The sequence below is a fragment of the Coffea arabica genome, chromosome 9e (genome assembly GCF_036785885.1).
Source record: "Coffea arabica cultivar ET-39 chromosome 9e, Coffea Arabica ET-39 HiFi, whole genome shotgun sequence".
Taxonomy (NCBI): Eukaryota; Viridiplantae; Streptophyta; class Magnoliopsida; order Gentianales; family Rubiaceae; genus Coffea; species Coffea arabica.
The window spans coordinates 40080570-40105004 of record NC_092327.1 but is presented as its reverse complement, the minus strand read 5'-3'; the positions used below and the strand labels follow the sequence as shown (position 1 = coordinate 40105004).

The following is a 24435-nucleotide window of genomic DNA, read 5'->3' as shown; positions in this document are numbered from 1 at the left end:
TATACAATAATTATTTTCTAAAAAAAAAAAGAAAACATGTGAATTACGGTCCGTCCGCAATTCAACACAAGGTTACGGACGTATGCTGGCCATACCATAGATAGAATCAATTAGGACTGCTTGCTTGGCCAGTTGCAGTTTGCAACAGGAAATACGCATACAACCACCCCGGGATGGATTTGGTCAAAATTGTGGTCTAAGTGTTTTTTTAACAGAAATGGGCCACGGAAGTATGTGCTTGTCCCCCAATCACCTCGTATGCAAGTACTAGTAGTATAGAGGAGTTGATTCATTCAGCACTTTCTTTCTTCCTATAAAAAATAAAAAAGTGCTACTGCTACGCAGGGGAATCGATTCAAAAGCCAGTGAAGTCCAGTGCCGTGCAGACTGCTGGCGACCGTTAATGAAAGGGGAAAGTTCGGTGAGTTGTACTTGTACCCGAATCCGCTGTTTGTATGGGAATGGGAGAGAGAGAGAGAGAGAGAGAGAGAGATCCTCAAAATCATCGACCACCACTCCTCGCACCGTCTGACACGTCGTCCGTTGTCGGGATTAATTAATTAATTAAATTAGGTACCTAGCAACCATCGTACTCTGCTATAACCACCGGGGTCATCAATTCGCAGCAACACTACAGTCCTACTTACGATTTCAACCAAAAAAAAGGTTGGCTAACTTGATTGACTTCATGAGTTCATTCAGCCCCCAAAAAAGAAAAAAAATTAAAGAACTATAATAATTCATTCCCAAAGGCAATTGCAGAAAGGGAGGGGAGGCAGAAACGAGGGAACTGAAGAGATAGATTCGGCGTCTTGTTTGGTGGATGATGGTGATAGAGAGGATGGGGCATGGGAGAATCAATCAGAGAATTCGGCGTCTTGTTTCCTTTTTTGTTTGGATCTATGTCTTAACTCTTCCCTTCATCTTCCAAACGCTCTACACTATCACTCAGAACCTGATGGGATCTCTCTCCGACTTTGGTCCTTCCATCTAATCTTCCTCTCTCAAAAGTAGGGCTGTTAATCGAGCCGAATATTTGGCTGCCGAGCTCGACTCGAGTTTAATTCGAGCCGAGCTCGTTAGGAAAAAGAGTTTTAAAATGTGTCCGAATTCGGCTCGTTAAATGTACATGTGACTCGAGTTCGATCACAAACGAGTCGAGGTTCATGAGCTCGAGTTTGAGTTCGTGCAAATTAACCTTAATAAAAACCTATAATTTTTAATTTTTATAATTTTGATTTCTAAAATGACAAATATATCCTTCATTAACGAGCTCTAACGAACTACTCGAGTATCAAACGAGCCGAGTAAGCTCGGCTTGTTTAACTAAACGAGCATCTTTCGAGCTCGAGCCTTAATGAGTCGAGCTCTAACGAGTTATTCGATTGACTTAACAGCTCTACTCACAAGCATATTATTACTCTTCCTTCACCCCCAAAAAAAAAAATAATAATAATAATAATAAAGCATTATTACTCTTCCCATGATGCCTTCCGTTGTTCCATTCAAACAAAAACCACATTGGAGTTAGTTAATTGCAAACTAGTACAAAAGACATATGGGACTTTCAAATAAAAAACTGGAATTTTTCTCAATCTCAAAAAGTCTTCAAATCTGATTTGATAGCATCAAGCCACACAACGCAGTAGTAGTAGTAGTAGTGTTAGTTTGACTATTTCCATCGCGATGGGCTTTATCACGCCAAAGATTGGGTACATGTAAATGGAGGAGCCATTCAAAGTTGGCGTTAATTTTTTGTAGCAGTAGCACGGACTCCGGAGTAAGTAGGAGTATAATTTTCCAATCCTTAGGGGTACAGCGATTATTTGGTTAAAATAAAACAAAAGGGGGTCTGTGGTATGTCATAATAAATTGGAGGGGTCCAAACCAATACCATCGCAATTCGCAACCTTTAACTCTTTCTGGCCCCACGCTCCGTCAGCGGTGGCGGGCGGAATCACTGGAAATGAAAGGAGTAGGAGGAGGAGGAGGAGATGGACCAGAAGCAGCCTCCGCGGCAGCAGAATGCGGACATCAGCCCCTCACTCCCAACGACGTCAAAGACCTCCTTCATTCCGTCGATGCTTTTCTCTTCGACTGTGACGGTCTGTGCTTCCACTTTTTTTTTTCTTTCCTGTATATGCAGTGCAAGTGTACAACAGCATGCATTGTTTTGTGTTCGTTATTGGATTACCTCAGCTTGTGTTATAGAATAACGAATATTCGTTTGATAATAATACTTTATAGGTGTGATTTGGAGAGGTGATGTTCTGATTGATGGTGTTCGTGACACTCTTGATATGCTCCGCTCTATGGTACCTACTTACTATTCTCTCTCAGTTCTCTCTGTTTTAGTATTCCTCTGCCATCCCCCACCTCCACCCTGAATTATGTTTTCACTTCTTTCCGGTTTATTTTTTTATTTTTGAATTTTTTGAGAATGAGAAAAAGCTTTTTCTTTTCTTTCCTTTTTTGTAAAGAATTGAATTCCTTCTGCTTTCTTGCGTTGTCCATTGATACTTCACTAAATACTATTCAGTTGGCACAGATGTTTCTATTCTTCAAGAAAGATTTGATCTTGATTCAGTGATAGGCTTCTTATTTAGTGTTAGTCCGCCAACATTATTATATACTTCCATCATTGAATGAGAAAATACAGTGAAATAAATTTCTTTCTTTTTTGTGGCCTGCCCCAGATAAACACCGAAAGGCATAAAGGTTATGTAGCTTTTGTTGTTTTGGGTTTCTCTACATTAATGCTTCTGTTGGATTGAGCTCTATTTATTTATATGGCGGGGTGAAAAGAATAATTATCAAACATGTGGTGGCAGGGGAAGAAGCTGGTCTTTGTGACGAACAATTCCACAAAATCAAGAAGGCAATACGCCAAGAAGTTCCATTCCCTAGGAATCACTGTTACTGAGGTTTGTTGTGTTAATCAATTTTTCTCTTGGAGCTTATTGTGTGTGTTTGTATTATTATTATTATTATTATTAAATGCACTTGATGGATACATGATAAGAACTTCTCTTGCAACTTACAGGACGAGATATTCTCCTCCTCCTTTGCTGCTGCTATGTTCTTGAAAGTTAATGACTTCCCTAAAGAAAAGAAGGTTAGTGTTCATCCTAAATACGGAGTTTAAATTAGGACATTCCAGTGATATGTGCTTTTAATGCTAAGGCTTGCCAGCATTCTTTATGAATTGATGCTAGGTAAGAATCATGGATTAGAGGATGATAAGATTACTTATTTCAATACCATAGCAGATTTTATTATTGCTGCAGCCACCTGTGCAAGATCTATTCATTTAGTTGGTGCTTTAGAACGATACTTACAGGATGCTGCAAGTTTGAGAGACAAATAAACTCAAATTTACTTATGCAATTAACACATATAAGTAACTAAAAGTAGATATCTTTGGTTCTATCAGCTATCAGCTAATTGAAAATTTGATATGCCCTTGTTTCCATAAAATGCTCTAGCCAAAAGCATCCAGTACTTACTCCAACGAAAGAGTAGAAGTTCTGGCTCTTCTGAACTGCTTTGAGTTCCTCCTATAAATAGTCTTGCCAGACATTCTATTGCTGCAGTCGGATAATTATGCTTCTTTACATCTGAATTCCACTATTATAATAATCTTCAACTCATAATTTTTGCTCTTACTACTTGGATCAAGATATTAAGCTTGCCATCCATTTGAATTTGCAGGTGTATGTAATAGGTGGGGAAGGCATACTGGATGAACTGGAACTTGCTGGTTTTGTGGGTCTTGGTGGCCCAGTAAGCTCCAATTTGTCTTTCTTTCTGTACTCATGATAACTTGTCATATATTTGGCAGAGCTCTGTACTTTGTATTTTATCTGCTTAGAAATCATGCTTGGTTTAACCAACTTTTGAGGAAAATATTGGGATTGTTGCTGCAGAAACTTTTGATGAATAATTTTTCTTTCGTTCTCACATCACTGTAAGGAAGTTGAGAAGGCTGCTTTTGGAACTCTCCTCATGTTTTGGCCATGTTGAATAATATTAAGCGCCTTCTTGTTAGGGAAGAAATAAAGATGAAGTTCTTGATTTACAAAGATTAAAAAAAAAAAATTAGATTCTTGCATTGGGAATATGAGTAAAGGATGTGGGAGTTAGTGAAAGGAGGAATTATTGCTCATTTGGAAATCCTATGCGACTTTAAGAGTCAGGAAATCCACCATTTCTTGTTGATGGGGTGTCTTTTATCTGTGCTTCAGCCATTCTTTGATTGAAAGAGCAAAGAATCTTTTGCAGTATTCCAATATTTTTTTAAGCAATTGTTTTTTGCTGGTTTTTGAGCTTCGTCTAAATGATTGTGTTATCTTTTGGCAGGAAGATGGGAAAAAGACGGTGGAATTGGAGGCAAACTGTCTTTTTGAACATGATAAGAGTGTATGTAATATCAATCCCTTGAGAACAATGAAGATTGGATTATTTATGCTTTGTTGGGATCATAAAAGTGAAATTTCTAATCCAGGTTGGAGCTGTTGTGGTTGGACTCGACCCATATATAAACTACTACAAACTACAGTAAAATTCGCATCCCCTGTTCTAACTTTGCTCTTCTCCCACCCCCCCCCCCCCCCCCCCCCCCCCCGGGAAAAATTCTCTCTTCCATCTTCTCGAGGTTCCTTCAATCACCTGGTTAAGCGTCTACTGGACATGATTAAGTAGGATGCCCACGTCTTTGTGTCTTCCTACACGTAAGTGTAGTCCTTGGTCCTTTCTATTTGCAATTAGCAAGGACCTGTAACTTCTAATCAGAGTTTTCATGGTAATTCTCAATGGTGAATCTTTGTTCACTTGACACGATTGCTCGTCTCTATGGCCTCTCAATTTGAACGTATTTAAGTTGCTTAAGTAATCAGATATTGCTGCTGATACTTTCCCTTTAAGGGCAACCAGATTGTAGAATTATTCCCCAGGACACATTCAGTTATTATTGCTTTTGGAAGTAATTGCAAATCTTCCAGTAACAGATAATAATTCAAGTGGCATAATGGACTCCGGTTGATAGGCTTGTCTCTGTTAGTTGGTGTGTGTGTGTGTGTGTGAGGGAGAGTATGTGGACTTAAAAGTACTAATAAACTAATGGCGGTGATGACCTGCAGGTATGGAACTCTCTGCATACGTGAGAACCCAGGGTGCCTTTTTATAGCTACAAACCGTGATGCTGTGGGACATATGACTGATTTGCAAGAATGGCCTGGTATTGTTTTACATCTACCTTTGTTAAGTAGGATGAGAACAATATGAAAATTGTAGTAGGTTTGCCTGATTTTTAAATGGTCATTTTGGGTTTCAGGTGCAGGATGTATGGTTGCAGCCATTTGTGGTTCCACTCAAAGAGAACCCATTGTGGTTGGGAAGCCATCGACCTTTATGATGAAGTTTTTACTTAAAAAGTATGCCAACTTTTTCTGCTGTTAAGCACAAATGGATTTATTGGTCAACGTCATTTGGTTAGATGTTTAAATGTGGGTACAAGAGCCATTGCGTAAGCAGGGGTTGGGTAAATTTTGCACACTGTTGCCTTTTCAGGTTCAACATCAGCACTTCAAGAATGTGTATGGTAGGTGACAGACTCGACACTGATATCTTGTTTGGACAGAATGCTGGATGCAGAACTCTGCTTGTACTTTCAGGTGGGTATTTTTTCTCAAAATTGGGTTAAAGTTGATCATATGATGAGATTGGTTAGCAGCTTGCGCATCGTGAAGGTGACGCTACTGTGTTTATAAATGTTTGCAGGTGTGACAAATCTATCGACTCTTGAAGATTCCTCAAATCACATCCGACCGGATTATTACACGAGCAAGCTGTCTGACATTAAGAAATTAGTTCTGGAGTAGTTGGGGAGCATTGTGCTTTCCATCATCTGTGCATTAAGAAATTAGTTGATTAAACAAGCATTCATTTCTGAAAAAGAAGCAACTAATTGAATCCGAATGGCTTTGACATGTGGGATTCGTTCCTTCCTTGTCTGATTGATATACAATCCGACCTTCACAGCTGTGCTGCATTTGTCATGGATGTGAATAGCTATTAAACTGTTGTTACCCAAATTAAATTAACAAGACATATTAATATTACTATAACTAACGGTTTCTCTGCACAAGGCACTATTTGTTTGACAATTTTCGACAGCCAAGAACTGGATTGAGCCATTGAAGAGGCCGATAGATTTGTGAGCCAGCTAGAACTAGAAGTATGTATTATGCGTCGTGCCGGTGTAAAGTTTGCTATATATCTGCATTCTTGTGGTTGGTTTTCTGAGACTGGACATTTTGGTTTGGAAACATGGGCGGGTGTAAGTCATAAAATTATAGAGTAGCATTCCTATATGTCGCAGCATCATCAGCCGTAGGTGGTTTGGTTTAGTTTGTAAGGAATTACAACACCGTCTGGGCGGTAGTTAATGATTCCGTCCAATTTGGATCTAAAACTAAGGCCAAAATTACAAAATGTACGGTTTTTAAGTAAGTACCAATATATCATGTAAATTTGACTAAAAACTGTTGTGTGATTTAATCACAACTGGCATTGGGTATTGGAGCATCCCCATATGTTGTTTTTTGATTGCAAAGTCAGCCCAGCAGAAAACCCAAGTTTATGTGCCAGGGGATTCTATCTATCCATTCCATGGCCTTCTTTTTTCCCTTGACAGAATCCACAGGAATGTCGGCGTGGGGACGCGACCAACGTCGTCGTCGTCATCATCTTTGACAAGCACAGTACTTTTTTTTTTTTTTTTTTGGGTAAGAAGTAAAGTACTGCTTCTACTACGACTTGTACATCATCATCTTTGACAAGTAAAGTACTGCTTCTACAACTACGACACTTGTACACGGGGAGCTAGCTAAAGTCGCACGTAATTAATTGGGAGTCATTTATAAAAATACCAGTAATTAGGAGTCAATAAACGGAGACACGCGAGCGCGTGTGCTGTCTGTAGACCACAGAATTGTTCAATGATTATTCCATATCATGTGATAATACTTACTGTGATATGATGGATATATATATATATCATATATGTAGGTGTATATGCATACCTATGTTATCAAGCCCAAAGGCGCATCAATTTAGTACTGCTTACTTACAATCATTCCTGTCCTTCATTTTGTACCTACAAACTCATCTCCGTCAAAAATATTTATATTTGTGATTAGTAACCACCACCAGGGACAGGACAGGACAGCATTCGGCCGGGGGGTCTACATTCTACAACTGCAAAATGCACTGCCGTCACAATTTCCTGCTGCTCCTTACCATCCTTAGCATTGTCCTAGCAACTGCCCTGGCTCCTGCAGCGGGTGGGGGCGGCGCTGGTGGAGGAGGAGCCAGAGGAGGCACCAGTGGTGGTGGTACTGGTGCTAGCGGAGGAAAGAGCGGGGGTGGCAGCAGTAGTGGTGGTGGCGGCAGCAGAAGTGGTGGAGGCGGAGCTGGTGGGCGAAGTGGCAGCGGAGGTGCATCTCGTGGAGGTGTGGGAGGAGGAGGGGGAGACGACGATGGGAACACTAATTCAGGAGGTGGAGCCGGAGGGTCTGCGGGTACACATCCGGTGGTGTTGCCTAATAATGGCCGTCAGGGGAGCAGCGGCGGCACCAGCATAAGTAGTTTATCACATCTATTATTATACCTGCCCATCTCCCTCTTAGTTTCCTCCTCCTCAACTTCCCTCCGCTACTAATTCCATTACAACACCCTTCTTCATGCATGTTCATTCTTCATGTGTACTCGTCATTCTTTGGTAGCTTCTTTGCTTATTTTCTTGATGGTATACATTATTTATCCAAACAAAGCTCGCATTATTCTTCTTCTTCTTCAATTGTACTAGTATTTGATTGAATGGCCAATTTCTATTTGCCTGAAATTTGGAGCTGATAGTCAATCTCTTCTTGTCCGTCGTACATCCGTGACTTGCAATCCAACCACGATGTAGTGTTAGCTAGCAGGGGGCGGAGGAGCAACGCTCGCTGTAGAGGGTGTAATTATTAATTAAACCCTTTGGAAACTTACAGAATAACCAATAAAAAGGTTTAGATCTCTGGAGAGAGCGAGCGAGCGAGATTCTCCCCCCAAAAACCCAAAAAAAAAAAAAAAAGGTGCTAAATTTTATAAAATTGCCCATGGAACCTTGAAATAAAACATAGGGTTAATTTCAATAAACCCTCTCAAAAAATGCCTCTTTATCACATTGCCCTCCTGAACGTTTAATCAAACTAATAAGCCCCCTCAAAAAATGCCTTTTTTTCACATAATATTGTCTCCTAAATATTTAACTGAACCAATACACACCTATGTTATATATAAATTTTTCAATCATGTATAATTGGGTCAGGTAGCCCAATGCACTGAATTTGTGATCTAAAATGGATATAGTTTTGTGAATTGATCAAATTACCCGCACCATGCTACATAAAAATTCAAAAGAAAGTTTACGCAAAATTTTGAGCTAATTAATAAATAAGTCAAGATGGATCATGGATAGTTACCCTTTATTGTAAAACCTTTTGAACTAATAAAACATAAACTACAATATACTTATCAATCACCACATTTTTAAAATACATTTTGCAATCATACATACAGGGCTAATTTCTCTAAATAATCCAAAAAAAAATAATCTCAAAAGTGCAAGGTGTCTAGAGATATTTTCTAATATTAACGTCGTCGAAAAATTCAAATGCAGCGAATGTTTTTTTTTTGTAGAATCTTTCAGTCGCCACACAGCATTGTGCGGTGATAGAGAGAAATTCTTTTTTTATTTTTAACCTATCTATAATTTTTTAAAATTTCTTTCTATCACCGCATGATTTAATGTGGCGATAGACACACTTGTTTTAAAAAACATAATTTTAAATTTTTTTATAAATGATGATTTTTTTAAAAAATTTATGTAAATTACATAATTGTAGAGATTAATTAATTAAATATAATTAATGAAAGTCCTTGCAAATTTGTTTTGATCTAAAAATTGTGGAGAGTATTTAAAGTCCAGTTAAGTAGTTAATGCCCACTTTTGAGATAATTTTTTTGGGATTATTTTGAGAAATTAGTTGACATATGGGGAACAATTATAGTAGTGATTTAGACGATTTTTCGTCAACAACGAGTAATTACAAAATTTGGTTAAAAAACTTGCGGTGTAATTAGTCACTTCACTAAACCATGTGTATTGGATACGACTCATTCAACCCGAGATTGAGCTTCCTGATTCAATTGCACCTGATTGGGAAAGGTCGTAATGACTTAAGGAGTGAATTGGTTTAATCACATATTCAAGAACAATGCCAACACAACTTGGCTTAGTTGCGAGACTGTGTTAGTGGGCGATCTATAAGATTTTTTGTAAGTAATATATAGTTTTGGAGGCATACTCTGCCCATAATAATGATCGGAGGCGAATCTACTCATGTTTTTAATTATCAAAAAAAATGTTCTAACTCATGATAATGATTAGAGTTGAACTTACCAAAACTTTTAATTACAAAAAAAAAAAAAATCAAGAGAGTTGTATTGGCGAGGGATCTGTAAGAATCTTTGTAAGCGACTTATAATTTCAAAAACATACCTTGACCCGTGATAATGATTGAAAATGAATTTATCTAAACTTTTGATTACAAAAAAAAAAATGTCCAGACTCGTGATAGTAATTAGAGTCGAACCTATCCAAATTTTTAATTACAAAAAAAAAAACCAAGGAGGCAAAAGTACCAGAAAAAAATAAGAAGATAACCAAAACGAAGCCTTAGTAGTAGCAATAGTAGTAGTAGAGAGTCTCCAGACTTGACACTGATATCTTTCTTTCCTTCAATAACTTGAAAGTCTCTCTCTTTTTTTTTTTTTTTTTTTTTTTTTTTAATCCTAAACTCCCAAAGGCAGCCTAGCGGTCCTATCATCCGTCTTCTAGTTCTAGCAGCGGCGGGAGGCCCCCAAAAGAAAAGACTCAAGAATAGTAGTATCAAGTCCTCCCACTGGCAGCAGGAGATGATATGCCGGATATCAGAAGAAGTGCTGAAGTGCTGATTATTGTTACTGCTATCAGATTCTAATTGTACTGATCGTAGCCCCCTCCATCTGTCTCTCCGGGTAGGGCCTCTTCAGTCTTCATAATCGGTTTCTTGAGACTGTATTCTCCTCCACATCGACCTACATCCCTCAATATTTATCCAATAGAGAAAATAAGCTACTCCTCTTCCGCCGTATTCAGTTCATTCTGGCTTTGCTCCCTCCCTTTATGTTTTATTAGCTAAAATTGGTAAAAATATCTTATCTTGGATTTTTCAGAACAATTCTAATTTATACACCTCAAGCAGATAACAAAATGTAGTAGCAATAGTAGTAGTACAATCTGTGACAAACTGCTGCTTCCTCATCTTTTTTTTTTTTCCAATTTTGTTAATTATCCTTTCTGTGCATGCATTGCATATAAAAAAAAAAAAAAAAGAAAACTATTTGTGCCAATCACGATATTTGATTTCATCAACTTGGTAGCGCAATATATACTCAAAGTATTCTCCTTTTTTTTTTTTTGTGTTGGGGGGGGGGGTGTTTGGTTGATTGCGTGGGGGAGTGTTGATTCTATGGTTCAAGTTTAAAACGTCATGATACTAAAGTAATTATGGAGGTTCACAAGTTGGTAGATTCAGAAAACTACTTAGACTCGAACTACTGAGTCTTGGTTGGTTATTTGCTGTGCTTGACTCTAGCGCATAGGGACCTGTCCAATTGCCGTTTCTAGCTGGCAAGAGATTAATGCATTATGCGATTGTGATAGTTGATGAAAATTTGTCTTCCTTAAAGTGTTTAATGTTGTTGATCCTGCCTCATTGTCTTTTTGCTGGTTGCAGATTTTATTTAAAAGACCAGTCATGATGATCATAGGCTACAGGGCCATTGCCAGGCCTACTTTCTCCCTTGTCATTTGTGACGTGCCTGCCATTTCCTTCTGTAAGCCTCAACTGTATTCTTCTTCCATGAATGGATGTAGATTCATGCGGTTTAGTTGTTCAGTTTCTGGTAGAACCGTTTCATCTACTTCTCTAGACTTATCTTTGTCCAAGGACAATTCTGGTAATGAAGGGCTTCAAAGGCAAAAGGCTTCTTCCTCTTTGTATGCTCATCCTAGTTTGTCACAGATTAGGAGTGAGAAGGCAGCCAATCGAGCCCGTGTTTATGATTTCTTGAGGGGAATTGGTGTTTTCCCTGATGAGCTTGATGGATTGGAGCTCCCTGTCACTGTAGATGTCATGCGCGAACGTGTGGACTTTCTTCACAGATTAGGCCTCACTGTTGAAGATATAAACAATTACCCACTGGTTCTCGGCTGCAGTGTCAAGAAAAACATGGTTCCCGTCCTTGATTACCTCGGCAAGTTGGGTGTTAAAAAATCTACGTTTACAGAATTCTTGCGTAGATACCCACAAGTCCTCCATTCTAGTGTTGTTGTCGATCTCGCACCGGTAGTTAAGTATCTTCAAGGAATGGATATCAAGCCAAATGATATTCCTCGGGTTCTGGAGAAGTATCCTGAAGTATTGGGGTTTAAGCTGGAAGGCACCATGAGTACTTCAGTGGCTTACTTGGTTGGAATAGGGGTCGCAAGGAGAGAAATTGGTGGTGTACTAACTAGATACCCCCAAATACTAGGAATGAGAGTTGGCCGTACAATCAAACCATTTGTGGATTATCTAGAAAGCTTGGGAATACCACAATTAGCCATAGCTAGACTAATAGAGAAAAGACCTTTTATTCTTGGATTTGGACTTGAAGACAGGATCAAGCCAAATGTTGAGTCCCTTTTAGAGTTCAATGTTAGGAAATCGTTGCTTGCATCTGTCATTGCACAGTATCCTGAAATTATAGGAGTAGATGTTCAAACAAGACTTTGCACTCGAAGGGACTTTCTTAATTCAATTATCCAATTGGATCCTGTTGGTTTTGGGAGAGTTATAGAGAAGATGCCACAGATTGTCAGCCTCAATAATACTGCCATATTGAAACATTTGGATTTCCTCAAGGAATGCGGATTTTCCTTGGAACAAGTGAGAAAGATGGTGATGGCCTGTCCCCAACTGCTTGCTCTAAATCTTGATGTCATGAAATTAAGCTTTGATTACTTCCAGGGAAAAATGGCAAGACAGTTGGATGACTTGGTTTCTTTCCCAGCCTTTTTCACTTATGGTCTTGAGTCAACTATTAAACCAAGACATGCAATGATTGCAAAGAAGGGTTTGAAATGTTCTCTTGCTTGGTTCCTTAATTGTTCTGATGAGAAATTTGAGGAGCGGATGACATATGACACTATTGACATGGAAGAGATGGAAGTTGAGTCATCGTTTGACATGAACTGTTTACTCGGCACTAGAACCGATGGGTCAGATTCCGATTATGCAGATGATAGCGACAGTTCATATGTATAGAACATATGTGTAACATGGGCTAACCAGGGTATTGAATTTTGCCGAAGAGTCTCATCTTCTTTTCTAATATCAGCTGCATATGCTGTTAAAGGTGATTTTTCTTATCTGAAAAATGTAATCTATCAGCTAAATTTGATCCTATCTTTCCTTGAGTGAAGATGCACTCCTATTTGCTGCTTACCTTTATTGTGTTGGGTTTACCGTAGTATTGTTCTCCTGCTGGCAATTTTGCTTCTTTTTCCTGTTTATGTCTATGTATTCATTGTAGCTTCTTTGTCAGCTTTGCATGAATGGATATGTATACTGCACTTGTACGCCTTCTTTTGCCACTGGAAAGGCCTCACGGTTCCATATATTAATCTTACTTCGCATGGCACAGATACATTGATAAGACCATATGATATATTTCCTTCTTTTAATTCTTTTTCTGTATGAGGCTTGAGCTCTTTGTAACCCCAGGACCTCCATTCTCCTTGAACAATGCTTTTTTTGGTCCTTTTTTTTTTGAGCATTTGATCTCCCCTGTCCTTTATTATTTTTGTGATTACAAGTTCAGAACCTCAAGTTGTGGTGTTTTTCGTCTGAGCAGTTGTGATGCTTTCTTTCTCATACAAGTTCAATTGGATGATTGCTGACTTACAACTCTTGAGAGCAAGTTTTCTGTTATACTCTTTTGTTCCTTAAAGGATTGGTTCTGTGGGCTGGAATAAGCTGCTGTATGACTGCAGCTTTCTTTATTTAGATTTTTATTGCTCTTTTGTCTGCATTACACGTGTAAACTGATTAATGTTTTAGTTTAAGTTTTATTTTTGTTCTTGCTATCTAAGTACTTGTATTGATTTGTCTATCTCTTTCATGGCCAAGGGATGCAAACGATCTGAATGGCAAAGATTTTAATTTCTTTCTCACTCAGTGTGATGCTATTCTTAATGGCTTCTATTTTTCTGTATTTCATGGTGGTGCAAAGTTGAAATTCTTGATTGAGATAAGGTGTCTGAAAGTGTATGTGCGCGTCTGATAACATAGATTTATTATCTTTGATCTTTTTCTCCATAGATTTATTATATTTGATCTTTTTCTTGTTTGCACAATAATTTTGTGTAAAAAAGATATCTTGCCCTCAAGAATTTATGCTAAAGGTTTGTTCTCCCTATCCTTTTTGTATTGACAGGCTCTCCCTTTTCCAGTTCTAGATTTATCTTGATCCTTGGCTTCTTCATATGTTTCTATCTTTCTCTGTTTGTTTGTCTTTGATCTGTGTATCTAAACCCATTCATCTATCATGCTAATTATCCAAGTCCTTTTGTGATTATTTACCTTAGAAAGAACTCCCTTTGACATAACAGGATAGTAAGCCTTCTTTATTTACATGATGGTGACTACTGAACTGCACTTCCTGTATACAATCCTATCTAGTTGGTTGACTATGTCTGAATTCTGACATGTTGCTGGTCTTAAAATTCTTTAAAACTGAAACCTTCTCTTTCCAATGAGCATCTAAAATTTTAGTGATTGGCTAATGTAAAATTCTTTTTGTTTTACCCGAAGGAAAATTTCTGTTTGCTCCATTTATGTTTTCCTTTATGCTTTCTGCTATTTTTGCTGATAAAGAAATGGATATCTTTGTTGTCTCCCTAGCTATACTTTCAGCGTCAAAAGGCTTTTATTTTATTTTTTTTTATGTTTTATGTTTTACATTTACTCTGTGTTTTGAAATTTACAGTTGGTGGTAAATTATTCATTTCTCAGTAAATTTATGCATCTAACTTTGGATTGATGGTTGAGGATGATGTGAAGGTGTTGAGTGCAATCCTCTTGTTGAGTGTTTCTAAGATGGCATTGATTCTATGCCCATTGTATTTACCTTCTATACTCAGCTTCATTTGCGTACTGCAAGTGTGCAAGCCATTAAGTAATTTGACCTGTGCCTATGGTAGGACAAGTGACTGGACTGGGAAACAGAGCTGATCCATATCCAGACTGCGATGCATGTATCATGGACTCGAATGTGGTGCTATTTATTGAGAAGTCATGTAATACCAGTCTACTGGACGTGATGAAGCGTTTGAAAGGTTCACATCATTAGAATTAATTAACACTCTTCCTCCCTTTTTTTTTTTTTTTTTGAAATCATGCTTTCGTGGATTAGTTGTATTTGCATTTGGGGCTGCTTTTTAGGTGTTCTGTAAATCATTTTACCGCTCTTTGCTTATAATTTTTACGTTGCCTTCATTGAGAATGATCCACGAACATAAAGGGTATATATTTGTGTATGTCTTTGGATTACCGCATGTTCTTTTCTGCTGGTTGCACTTTTGTTTCCTGTTTAAGACTTTATAAGTCACTCATCAGCATGTGCTGTATCTAATTGGCCTGGAATAATAATAATAATTATATGTGTCTGTGTCTGTTTCTCTTGTATGATTGGCCTAGTATTCATGGAAGGATTTATCTAAAAGCATAGACGTGGAAAACATTCAAGGGGATGAGAATCTTTTTTTTTTTTTTTTTTTTTTTTAATATTTGGACGGGGTGCTGATTATTTTCCTTAATAGTTTGAGCTGGTGTGCGGTGGATGCAAGGCTTGTTGGGCGAAAAGTCTACCTACTTGGATTTAAAGTCTTGGCATTAATTTCAGTTTTACATGCTTGGATTTGATAACAAAGGAAAGGATTGATGAGATGCATGAGAGTAGGGTCCAATTCAACAGCTTTTTGTAGTGCATCAACTGCAACAGTGGCGGTCTCATTGTAGTTTGGGTATTCCCAGTTTGTCTCCCTATGGCTCAGGACTGTACAAGTGTGTGGATGGAAAGATAAATGAACATTGTCCGGTCATTCAACTTGCACCAGAAAGTATATGTATACATATACATATAGTTCACCACCTTAATAATTTGTTTTCAGCTTTACCATGCATGCAGTTGGAAGAATTCAGAAGTGAAGGTGGGTGATGTTGAACTGGTTTTAGGTGGTGGTGTTGCTAGTGCTGAATGCCAACTACCACTGCTGCTACTAATGCCTTTTTTGTTTTGGTCCATCATCACTCCGTTCGTTTAGGATGACTGGGAGGAGCATATGATATGATCAGAGGTAGCATATACTAACGTCAATTTTATTGTACTGCCTAATGCAGGACGGGAGTAATAAGTCGAGAGGGAATTCAAGAATAGGGTCGTCCAAAAGTGGACAACACATTTAAGATATGCTCCTCCTCCACATCACACCCTCACATGTGCCTGGCCTATCTATCGCACATGCACAGGCCATGATCATATGTACCATATAGCTTTACTAGTCTCTCCCCCTTAGGTGGTGTAGATGTACTACATGATATGCACCGGTCCGATGGTGGTTCAGTTTCTGTCAGTTCCTCGTGATCCTGTTGGAAGCAAGGTCGCTCCCTTAGTATAGTTTAGTTAGGGTAGGAATAAGTGTAGATGGTGACGTACAAGTCTCTCTGCTGGGATGATGCATCCCCAACCATTGAATTTAATTTTATTACCAGGACCACAAATCACGTCACCATCATGGATTAATGTTACTACTACTTACTCATTCTTCGTTGACAGATGATGATGGATGGTATTGGTGGGTGATGGATGAGCTTCCTCTCCCATCCCGCCTTTCTTTTGTTTGTTTCGTTGGTAGTAAGTTTGTTGGTGGTATTTATTTATTTAATTAATTATCAAATCAGAATATCAGAGTTTGATCAACTTAATCAGCACAGCAGCGTGTTTTGCAGTCGTTCGTAGCTGATGATGTGGTCAAAGTCAAAGATCTATTTTTCTTTTCTCTTTTTTTTTTTTGGACTTAATAAGCTGCCTGTCTTTGGTGAGTAGCGTCAGAGACGATGGGTGAAGAAGCGCGCGAGATTTTTTTGAGAAGCGCTGATACCATTTCCCTTAGATTATATAAAGCAGAGGCAAGAAGACAACGCTAAAATGAGTCTTGAGTGTGACTTAAATATCTTAGTAATCAACTGACACTGACAAAATAGACCCACAAAGGGACGGAGTTGAGTTTGAGTCATCTTCTTGGATGTGGACTGGCACCTAAAAAACAAATGAGATGTCAGCGACAACAGCAGCCAAACAAAACAGCGGCCAACTCAAAGTCGCCCACCCACCACCTTCATTTCCATTTCACCATCTCATTATGTCCTTAATTCCTTCTCCTAGTCATCTCATCAATTACCTGCCCATTTACTACTTACGCTGGTATGATTGTACTCTCTACTACGCTACTTTTTACAAGCTCTTGCAGTCGCAGAAAAATGGAGGACCAAAGATTCATATATTCATGATCAGGGCTTTCTTTTTTTTTTTTTTTTGGTTTTTATGGGGCGATTATGGGATGGTAATTTTTGGTAAACAGACTAAACATCAATGGTAAGAACCCGTCACAACTCAAAGTGGAATAGTAGATAATACAAGTGTGTGCTTAAATTAATTTGCAGTTACCTTAATGTGAAGATGACTCATGACTAAAAGAAGAGCTATAAGGATAACCAACATATAATATTAGGCATAATGAATAAGAGAAATGTTGCCAATAACCTCTTGGGCTCTTGGTCACCATCAAGACTTTAAAGTCTTGATGCCTCCCACCATATACTTGTCACTTAATTGTGGCCACCACTATCAAGTAGCTTTCTCCGAAGGAATCCATCGGTTAGACCCCCCCTTCTCCTAGGTTAAGCAGCTATACAAATGTTATCAACGCGACAAAAAAAAAAGAATAAGAAAAATGTTGCTGGTAAGCTCAATGTCAATCATGCTGATGCATGAGAGGTTGGGGGGAGGGGGGGGGACCTTGGCCTTTAACCTATGTTTTCAAACATGGATCGGATATTAACTCGGTCGAACTCAGGAATTAAGGGTAGATAGGTTCGATTGGGGATCAAATCGAATGACGTCATAAATATAAATTAATATATATAATACAAAATAACATATAAAAGTGTCCCTTAAATTAGTGGTTTACAACTTTATATAGTTCTTTGATGACTTTTAGATTTAATCCAAAAGGACTCTGGTTAAATAACTTTAAAAGTTATAAGAAGAAATGTAGTTTAGAAAATATGATGGGTTAATTTTACATTTTGCTAAAATTATAAAGGGCCAAATATAATTAGCAAAACGTTTTAGGGTTTTCAAAGTAAATAAAATGTCAAACCTAACTAGGAACTCCCACTTTCTTTGTTGAGGCGTCACTTGCTTTTCCTTGTTTTTCACTTTCTTTTGTTTCTTCTTCTTCTTCCTCTAGGCTACAACAATGACTAACTCTCTCCCTCTTCTTTTATATCACACAATAAACTCATTGAAAGCTCTCCCTTTTCTTTATTGTTTCTTTTGTTTTTGTTTTCTCTTTCTCCTAAATCCAATTCAACTCTTTCTATAGCTTTTGAGTGTTTGTTCACGTTAGGCATGGCGAATTGGGATCCACTTGGAAATTAGGACATGGGAACTTCATGCATATTTGGTCAAAATTTTGGGTTTAAGAAAGTGAAGATTAGCTAAGGAGGTTTGGCATGGAGGGCTTTTTAAACCGAAGCACTGGTTTCGTTTCATCTTGGCAAAACCAGTCAGAAGCGTCCATCTTACTCTAGCAAAGGGAAAAAACCGAGTTTTGTCCGATTTCATCAATTCCTTATCAAACCCGATTTTTGATCAGGTTTGATCGAGTTTTTTAAAGATGGTTTTTAAGGTAGTTCGGACCGGTCAATTGACCGGTCCCAGTTCGACTGACTGGTCTGGTCCAAGTTTAAAAACATATAGCCTTTAACTGGGACCTCACATACTAACTACTTGTAGTATACAGGTGGTTGTGCATAATGTACGCAGCTAGGTCCCCAAAGCAATACATGCATTGGAGTTTCCATGCATGCATGCTGCTGCAGCAGCACAGCAGCACATAAATACGACCACTAGTTTAATTAGTGCGCAGTAAGTGGTTAATTTTGTAGTAGGTACTACTACTACTATTTAGCGTACGTGATACCATTGAGCGTGTGTCGCTCGGAAGGAAGGGAAGCATGTGTCGCTTGGATTCTGGGCGTCCTAGTTCCAATCTTAAGCGAATGCAAGACGCATAACAGTGCTGTCTCTCTTTCTCTCTCAGTTTCTTCCTGTCTTATCCTCTTGTCTGGTACTGGAGTGCCGGTGGTAAATGATCGGCTAATTACAATAATGGTCATTGGGTAGCTGAGCCCGAGATGGATTTGTGCACTGCCGCCAGCCTGCATGGGTGGGAGGTGGGGTCCCGGCAAACTGCTTGCCTAATCCATCTTCAGGGGACCACCCAACCCAAGATCGGCCTGCGATTCCTTCAATATTCACAAACATCATCGGCAGTACTGTATACTTGACAAACCCAAATTGCTCACTGCAGCTGAATGTAAATGCGCTCTGATACACGGACACCAGTAGGGGCGGCAACCAAGCACTGCAGATATTCTTTATTTTTGACTCCCAATTCCAAACCAATAGTACTAGTAGTACTCAACAAACAAGTTCAGAGAATCGAGTCCAAATTAGAATTGGGAAAATGTAAAGGTTAAATGATACTAGCAGCAGCAGCAGCAGCAGCAGCATTTGCCTGTGTAATTCACTCATTTTAATGGGACACGGAATTCAATCAGGATTCATCTGTTATGGGCTGTTCGTCACACGTGGTTAGGGGCATGGCAGACAGGGTTAGGCTGTAGAGTCCGACCTGTTGATTTGGATTTTGTAAGATTGGACCCCCCATCTTCAGTTTTGGGACGACCAATAAAAAGAAGACGGAATTTATTTATTGGTTGGACATCGTCAATCTAAATCTAAATAGCAAAATAAACGGGACCAGTTACTTAAAAGTAGTACTAAGTAAAGACTAACTAGAAAAGAAAAAATAAATAAAAAAACACAAAAGAGTCTGATTCGTCCGATTCTATTTCTGACTGCCCCGTATCCCCTGCCTTGCGTGAGTGAGAGCTTCAGTTTTTCCCTTCCCAGTTCCCACTACTGAAGTCAGTAACACTGTAGTAAAAGTAGGAAACTACTATTTTTTTTTTTTTTTTTTGACACGATAACTTTCTATAGGATGAGGGGGGGAGGGCCCATGGGAAGGGCCTGAAGTAGGAAACTACTACTGCTCGTGCTAACAACTAAGTGGACTCGTTCCAGAAGTTGAGGACCCCATGGGGCCCCAGCCCCAGCCCCACACTATTCCAAAATCCAGACACAGGGAGGAGCATCTGTTTCCTCTCTTCCCTACTTTGCTCAGTTGCTGCCACAGGTTTTGCTAAATCAAGGGAGAGAGGAGTTGCTTCCTTCTCTTCTTTTTCTTTCTTTCTTTCTTTCTGCTAGTGTGATTTTTTCTCTCTGATTCCTCAACTCAACAACACTGCACGTCTCCTACTGTTTGCCACTGTCATTTCAGGTGCTTCAAACTCCTCCTTACTTTTCTGGGGGCTCTTCTAAAATTTGACGAGTTTTACTTACTTCCGAGTTTAGCCTGTTATATCTACCATGCTGATGGATCTGGGCCGTGCCTAAATTTAATCTTTTCTCATCAAGATCTGATTTTTTTTTAATGGGTCTTCAAGTTGAAATCATGCTCTTGAATTTGCCCTCGAATAATTTGTATGCACCTGTATGGCTGTATTTGTATACTTGTCTGATGCTTGCTTTCGTGAAACTGCCTGGGGTTTTGCTGGAGCTGACTGGATTGACTCCCGTCTCTACTTTTTGGTGGTCCTCAATTCTTTTCCGTGTCTTCTGAGTTTCAGTATTTTCCACGGACACTATTTTTTTTTCTTAAAGTTGAAATTAATACAATCTAGTGTCCAAGACCCCTTCTTCAAAATTTTAAGCTGGACCTCTGTTTTGCCGCATATATCAGCCTAGTCTGTATCTGTTCTGTAGCAGCTCCTTGTGCATGTTACCTCCAGGTTCCATCCTTACTCCTTAGTAACAATTGATGGAACTCTGCATGACGCCTTGTGTTTGAGCTCCTTTCTAGTAGTTTCTGTAACTTTAATTTCATCCTTCTTGCGATTCTGCTTGTGAAAGATTGCATCTTGATGGGCCTGTTTTGCCTTAATTGTTGCCTTCAATGCATTTCATCTGTGATCTAGGACTTGACTACGTGCGAATTTTCTTTATCATTATATCATACCTTCAGTACTTCTCCTCCATTTGTTGACCTAATCTGTAATTCTTGTTGGTTATTACCTTAACCATATAGCATCAAGATAGCTAGTGATAATTCAGCCAAAAAAATGTTAAAGGTCTTATTTCTGGCTTGTATGTTACTATAAATCTGTTGATCATCGCGTTTGTAACTTTCCAAATGAGTGACTAGTTATTACTGTCGTGGTCAGAGCCAGGGGAAAGCTTATGATCCAGTCTGGTTGTACAAGTGTTGAAGAATACGTCAATCTTTATGGAAAGCTATATTTGCCATAATTTTGGCGGATGCTGAATGATGCTTGAGTTGAATCTGATCTTTACAATTAATTGTCTCCATACTCTTATATGGCCTCAACAACTGCCATTAGACCTTCTGCAGAACAGCGACAGAAACCCTTAGGTGATAATCAAAATAGCGAAATGAAGGATTGCGGGTCTCTGCCCCCGCACGTCTCAAAAACAAGCAAATCCAAGTCAGCTTTACCCAAGAAATTACCAGAATCTGGGAAAGTGATGACGACAGTTACTGTAGAATCCTTGGAAATCAAAAACCCATCAAATTGCAATGGAAGAGGATCTAATAATCCATCAATAGAAATATCTCATTCAAATAATCCTTCAGCTGATGTTGATCGAGTTTCAAGAACTGTAGGTCTTGTGCTCAGTGAAACTGGAAGCTCATCAGAAGCTTCAGGTGAAAAAGAGAAGCAAGCTTCTGAGCTTGAAATCACGAAGAACAGTTCCGTCTCTGGAAAACTGAGTGACGGGGCTAGCAGTCTTGGGAAAACCAGTGGGAGTGCTAAAACTAGTGATCGTGCTGATTTTGTTGAGAGTGGTAAGAGCAGTATGTGTAGAGACAGCACTAGCAGTGATGTTAGCGATGAAAGCACTTGCAGCAGTTTCAGTTGCAGAGTCAGCAAACCCCATAAAGCAAATGACTTGAGATGGGAAGCCATCCAAGGAATCCGAACAAAAGATGCTATGTTGGGCTTAAGCCATTTCAGATTGCTGAAAAGGCTGGGTTGTGGAGACATTGGGAGTGTTTACCTTGCGGAGTTGAGTGGCACCAAGTGTTACTTTGCCATGAAAGTAATGGACAAAGCATCTCTGGCAAGTCGTAAGAAGCTTCTTCGTGCTCAGACAGAAAGAGAAATACTACAGTCCCTGGATCATCCGTTCCTTCCAACCCTCTACACGCATTTTGAGACAGATAAATTTTCATGTCTGGTGATGGAATTCTGCCCTGGAGGAGACTTGCACACTCTTCGGCAAAGACAGCCAGGCAAACATTTTTCTGAACAAGCAGTAAAGTATGATCTTTGTCTAATCCTTTATAGAATAACTTTTCAATATTGAAGATGCTTTCATTTGCTCATGCTCTTTTCTCCTTTTCAATGTTTTCCCGTGATTGAATCTTCTTTTGCAAGTCATAGCTGCAGCATTTATCCTTCTATAGTTTGAAAGCTCATAAGATGAGGTAGCCCTTTGCATCTTGTGGGTTTTTCTCTGCCTCCAGCTGCCTGTAAATTTTGTACCTTTCCAGATTTCTTTGATCACTTTGTAGTTGAACCTCAACTGATATATTACTTCTTCTCCTGGATACTTCTGGGGAGTCCGATACTCAAAAGTATTTGGTAGTATTTTCAAGATTTCTGGTGCTCCGACTTCCATAATGCAGTTGTTTTATGAAATTGATGAGCACATTGTAGACATGTGATACTGTCTTTTACTTGTGTCATAGAGTTGAGTGAAGGTTAAATTTTGACCATTAAACTCTGAATTACAAGTTAGGGAGCTTCAGGTTTCAACAGTACATGTTAAAATCTCACTGTGACTACAATTTCAATCTCAATCTGTGTCTAAGAAGAAATGATAGTGAAACTTGAGCATTTTGAATTAGGTATTAAATGAAAGGGAACCCTTGATGGAATGGTAAGGTTGCTCCAGCGCTATTTGCTAGGCATGGGTTGGTTATGCCAGAAAAACTATGTGTGCTACTGAGAACAAGGCAGTACCACGAATCTCCCACACTCGGTTCATACTGTTTATTATGTGTTAAATATGTCCAGGAAACAAGTTGGGCAGTGTTTTTTCCAAGTAATTTACTACTTACTTAGTCTTATGATATTTTCCTTTTTCTTGTTTTTTATTTTGTGAGCTGGAATAATGCAATTGCAAATGTCTGGCTTTCTTCCATTTCACCCAGCCATAAGCATCTTTATGAAAGAACACACTTTGATTGAGGCAGGCGGAATGTTCGCCTTTTACACTTCTTCATTGTCCTTTTTGCAGATTTTATGTGGCAGAGGTCCTCCTAGCTCTGGAGTATCTCCACATGCTTGGGATTGTCTATCGTGACCTCAAGCCAGAAAATGTCCTTGTACGGGAAGATGGACATATAATGCTATCCGATTTTGACCTTTCCCTTCGTTGCGTTGTTAGCCCAACACTAGTTAAGACCTCTTCTATTGAATCAGATCCCCTCCGGAAGAACCCCATTTATTGTGTCCAGCCAACTTGCATGGAACCTGCCTGCATGCAACCATCCTGTGTGGTTCCAACAACTTGCTTCTCTCCTCGCCTCTTTTCCAGCAAGTCCAAGAAGGACCGGAAGCCGAAAAATGAGATCAGGAACCAAGTCAGCCCGTTGCCAGAGTTGATTGCAGAACCAACTAGTGCACGTTCTATGTCATTTGTAGGGACCCATGAATATTTGGCGCCTGAAATTATCAAAGGCGAGGGTCACGGAAGCGCTGTAGATTGGTGGACTTTTGGGATCTTTCTTTACGAACTTTTGTTTGGTAAAACGCCATTTAAAGGATCTGGAAATCGAGCGACGTTGTTCAATGTTGTGGGACAGCCCCTCAGATTTACTGATTCACCTGTTGTTAGTTTTGCTGCAAGGGATCTTATTAGGGGATTGCTTGTGAAAGAACCACAGCATCGGTTGGCGTACAAAAGAGGCGCAACTGAGATAAAGCAGCACCCTTTCTTTGAAGGAGTTAATTGGGCACTCATCCGCTGTGCTACCCCCCCTGAGATCCCAAAGCCAGTTGAGTTTGAGAGGATACCTGTTCCAGCAGCTTCAACAAGTGAGAAGGCTGCTAAGGCTGCGGCTGCTGCAGATAAAAAAGGCTTTGATAATTACCTGGAATTTGATTTCTTTTAGCACGAAGGAATATAGCAGTGTGGAGATTTGTTTAATTTATGGAACGAAAATATTCTGGAAAAGTAAACATTGCTAGTTGTAGGGATGGCAAGACTTTCGTTCATATTAGTTGATGATGAAAAATTGTATGTATTGTTTGTCCTTGTCCTGCTGCCGTTTAACGGTTTCACATACTGTACTGTGCCATAAACACTACTAATCATGTACGAAGTAAAGTCTATTCTTCAACTTGTAGAATACAAAGACAACAGTGTTGATGGTTTTCTCCAGGGCGAGAATTGCTTCTGTACAGCAGCTTTGGAAATCTATTGAGAGAATTCTATTGTCCAGGCAACCAACCAACTAATGATTAGGATTGCAGGAGTTTTGACTCTTTTGATGTACGGCACCTTTCGCAAAAACAATACAGGATATGGTAAGTAGGGATTAAACATGAGAAAGCTGTGCCCTTTTTAACTCCAAGAAGTTGTACTTGGTACCTGTATTGTTGGTGTATGTGCTGCAGCAAAAACGACCGGTGTTGTTAACACTTTTTTCAACTATTTTTCCTGCGTCAATGCTTTATAGGGATGTCTCTTCTTTGAGATGCAATATATAATAATATATTTTGCCTAAACCCTTTAGCATATTACATT

At 39.1% G+C, this 24435-nt stretch overlaps 3 protein-coding genes across 5 annotated transcripts; all 3 read left to right on the top strand.

Moving 5' to 3' along the window:
- The first annotated feature begins 1853 nt into the window (after window positions 1-1853).
- Window positions 1854-6056, top strand: LOC140014842 (phosphoglycolate phosphatase 2-like). The gene is made up of 11 exons (XM_072066387.1): window positions 1854-2105; window positions 2248-2315; window positions 2832-2924; window positions 3044-3115; window positions 3712-3783; window positions 4360-4419; window positions 4505-4557; window positions 5139-5236; window positions 5333-5432; window positions 5569-5672; window positions 5779-6056. Exons 1-11 carry the CDS (start codon window positions 1967-1969, stop codon window positions 5877-5879), a joined length of 960 nt encoding a protein of 319 aa, XP_071922488.1. The 5' UTR covers window positions 1854-1966; the 3' UTR covers window positions 5880-6056.
- A 3806-nt stretch (window positions 6057-9862) lies between these two features.
- Window positions 9863-16025, top strand: LOC113708799 (transcription termination factor MTERF4, chloroplastic-like). Of its 2 annotated transcripts, XM_072066086.1 has the most exons (4): window positions 9863-10122; window positions 10884-12546; window positions 14393-14527; window positions 15011-16025. In XM_072066086.1, exon 2 carries the CDS (start codon window positions 10905-10907, stop codon window positions 12453-12455), a length of 1551 nt encoding a protein of 516 aa, XP_071922187.1. In that variant the 5' UTR covers window positions 9863-10122; window positions 10884-10904; the 3' UTR covers window positions 12456-12546; window positions 14393-14527; window positions 15011-16025. The 2 variants fall into 2 exon arrangements, with proteins under 2 accessions (XP_071922187.1, XP_027087200.2); XM_027231399.2 differs by lacking the exon at window positions 15011-16025 and having other exon boundaries at window positions 14393-14741.
- Window positions 16026-19609: 3584 nt separating this feature from the next.
- Window positions 19610-24069, top strand: LOC113708733 (serine/threonine-protein kinase D6PKL2). 2 transcript variants are annotated; one of them, XM_027231312.2, is made up of 3 exons: window positions 19610-19879; window positions 20829-21941; window positions 22924-24069. In XM_027231312.2, the coding sequence occupies exons 2-3, from the start codon at window positions 20977-20979 to the stop codon at window positions 23798-23800; spliced, it is 1842 nt and encodes a 613-aa protein (XP_027087113.1). In that variant the 5' UTR covers window positions 19610-19879; window positions 20829-20976; the 3' UTR covers window positions 23801-24069. The 2 variants fall into 2 exon arrangements, with proteins under 2 accessions (XP_027087113.1, XP_027087112.1); XM_027231311.2 differs by having other exon boundaries at window positions 20823-21941.
- Window positions 24070-24435: the final 366 nt, after the last annotated feature.

Coding starts and splice junctions, on each gene's coding strand:
- LOC140014842 (XM_072066387.1), top strand. CDS start 1,967: ATGAAAGGAGTAGGAGGAGGAGGAGGAGATGGACCAGAAGCAGCCTCC. Junction 2,925..3,043: donor TAGGAATCACTGTTACTGAG/GTTTGTTGTGTT, acceptor TGCAACTTACAG/GACGAGATATTCTCCTCCTC. Junction 4,558..5,138: donor ATAAACTACTACAAACTACA/GTAAAATTCGCA, acceptor GATGACCTGCAG/GTATGGAACTCTCTGCATAC.
- LOC113708799 (XM_072066086.1), top strand. CDS start 10,905: ATGATGATCATAGGCTACAGGGCCATTGCCAGGCCTACTTTCTCCCTT.
- LOC113708733 (XM_027231312.2), top strand. CDS start 20,977: ATGGCCTCAACAACTGCCATTAGACCTTCTGCAGAACAGCGACAGAAA. Junction 21,942..22,923: donor TTTTCTGAACAAGCAGTAAA/GTATGATCTTTG, acceptor TCCTTTTTGCAG/ATTTTATGTGGCAGAGGTCC.